Source organism: Rhinopithecus bieti, unplaced genomic scaffold, assembly GCF_001698545.2.
Source record: "Rhinopithecus bieti isolate Rb0 unplaced genomic scaffold, ASM169854v2 scaffold_70516, whole genome shotgun sequence".
NCBI lineage: Eukaryota > Metazoa > Chordata > Mammalia > Primates > Cercopithecidae > Rhinopithecus > Rhinopithecus bieti.
Window position 1 is genome coordinate 1 of NW_016826783.1, and position 2,099 is coordinate 2,099.

Genomic DNA, 2,099 nt, shown 5'->3' on the forward strand with positions numbered 1-2,099 from the left:
TTTACTTACCACTATGTGGTCAATTTTGGAATAAGTGCGATGTGGTGCTGAGGAGAGAAGTGTTTTCTAATTCTGTGAAGAATGTCAGTGGTAGTTTGATGGGAATAGCATTGAGTCTATAAATTACTTTGGGCAGAATGGCCATTTTCATGATATTGATTCTTCATATAAATGAGGATGGAATATTTTCCCATTTGTTTGTGTCCTCTCTTATTTCCTTGAGCAGTGGTTTTTAGTTTTCCTTGAAGAGTTACTTCACGTCCCTTGTAAGCTGTATTCCTAGGTATTTTATTCTCTTTGTAGCAATTGTGAATGGGAGTTTTCTTGAAAGGTTTTAAGGATGAGAAAATAATGTCTGGTTCGATTATCTCTAATTACAATATTACATTTCAGAGATTAATATCTTATTCATTCCACTTCCACCAATATTCATTGGATGCACTTTATCTGACCAAGATTGCGAAGGTACAGTGATGTGTAAAGACAACTCCTGCCCTCAGAGACTTGCAAGCCTAATAAGGGTGATTAAACTTAATAGTCAAATAAAAATGGACACACGAATAGTGATTTATAATTTTGAAAGCATGAGTTACTGTAATCAGCACACCATGTGACCCACGTAGGGCACTTATTATTCCTGACATGTAGATGTGAAAGCTGAGGCTCAGATCTTCCCAACTTGACTCCGCTCGTCAGGACATATGCCTGGTATCCCTGTGCTGCCGCTCTGCCAAAAAGAGCAGCAATGAGTTGAAAGTGGTAATTTCAATAATCACTTTTTATTAAGTCATTAAAATGTTATAAGAGGTCTGAGAAAAGGAATTTCAGGCTGGAAAGATCAGAGACGGCCTCTTGTAGGAGGATGACGTCAGAACTGGATTTCTAATATACCCTTATTGATGACTACACTATCCAATGTAGGCCCTCACATTGGTTGCGAGGAGATTCTCTTGTTGAAGAGTTTCCGCAGGGCCGCCTTCATGTCCCGATTTCTCAGACTGTAGATGAAAGGATTTAACATTGGGGTCACTGCCATGTACATTACAGTGATCACTGCGTCTTTTAGGCTATAATTGGTCAAAGGGCAGAAGTACATGCCCATGACTGTACCATAATACAAAGAGACAACCGTGAGGTGAGAACCACAGGTGGAGAAGGCCTTGAGCATGCCCTTGGTGGAAGGAACCTGGAAGACTGTGGATAAGACTCGAATATAGGAGACAATGATGCATAGCAATGGCACAGAGAAAACACCGACCCCTACATACATCATCTTCACATTAAAGCGGATGTCAGAACAGGACAACTTCAGCAAGGGGGTAATGTCACAGTAGAAGTTGGCCACTTTCTGGTTGCCACAGAAGGATAGACTAGCTGTGAGCAGAGTGTGGGGGAGGCCATTGGCATTTCCAATCACCCAAGACCCAACAACTAGCAGGACACAAGACCGTGGACTCATAATTGTTGTGTAGTGAAGTGGGCGGCTGATGGCCACAGCTCGATCATATGTCATTGCAGCCAAAATATAGCTGTCTGTGTTACCCAAGGCTATCATGAAATACATCTGCATTAGGCATCCCCCAAAAGAGATGGATTTGCTGCCCAAGAGATGGTTACAGATGAGAAGAAGATGTCAACCAAGGAGAGGTTGGAAAGGAAAAAATACATGGGGTTGTGAAGGCGAACATCAGAGCAAATGGCTAGGATGATGAGCAGGTTTCCAATCAATGTGATGGGGTAAATGAACAGGAAGAGGATATAGAAGAAATCTTCCTGTTTCTGCTGATCAGTAACTCCCAGGAGGATGAATTCAAGTGTAGAGGACTGGTTATTTTCCCTCATGGCTTCTTCAACATGAAAGGGGAGAGGAATATTATTATATTAGCATAGTTACTGTGTGTAGTGATAATCCTTCTCCATCACTTCTGACTTAAGTGATGCAGCTGTCTACACATCTGAGTTTATTAAATTATAGAGATATCCAATATTTTGGGGGAAATATCCCTGTTGGTCAATAGAACTAATAGTCATTTACCCCTTGGCAGTCACATCTGAAAAGTGAGCCATCTCTGAATCAGAAGTGCCCATCCTTCCTGTTC

At 41.4% G+C, this 2,099-nt stretch overlaps 1 protein-coding gene across 1 annotated transcript; it reads right to left on the reverse strand.

Annotated features, from left to right (window-relative positions):
• Positions 1 to 925: 925 nt before the first annotated feature.
• LOC108523082 (olfactory receptor 1A1-like) lies at positions 926 to 1,842 on the reverse strand. Its single transcript, XM_017863579.1, is given in 2 exon segments — positions 926 to 1,617; positions 1,620 to 1,842. Coding segments are annotated over 2 exon segments (915 nt in total).
• Positions 1,843 to 2,099: the final 257 nt, after the last annotated feature.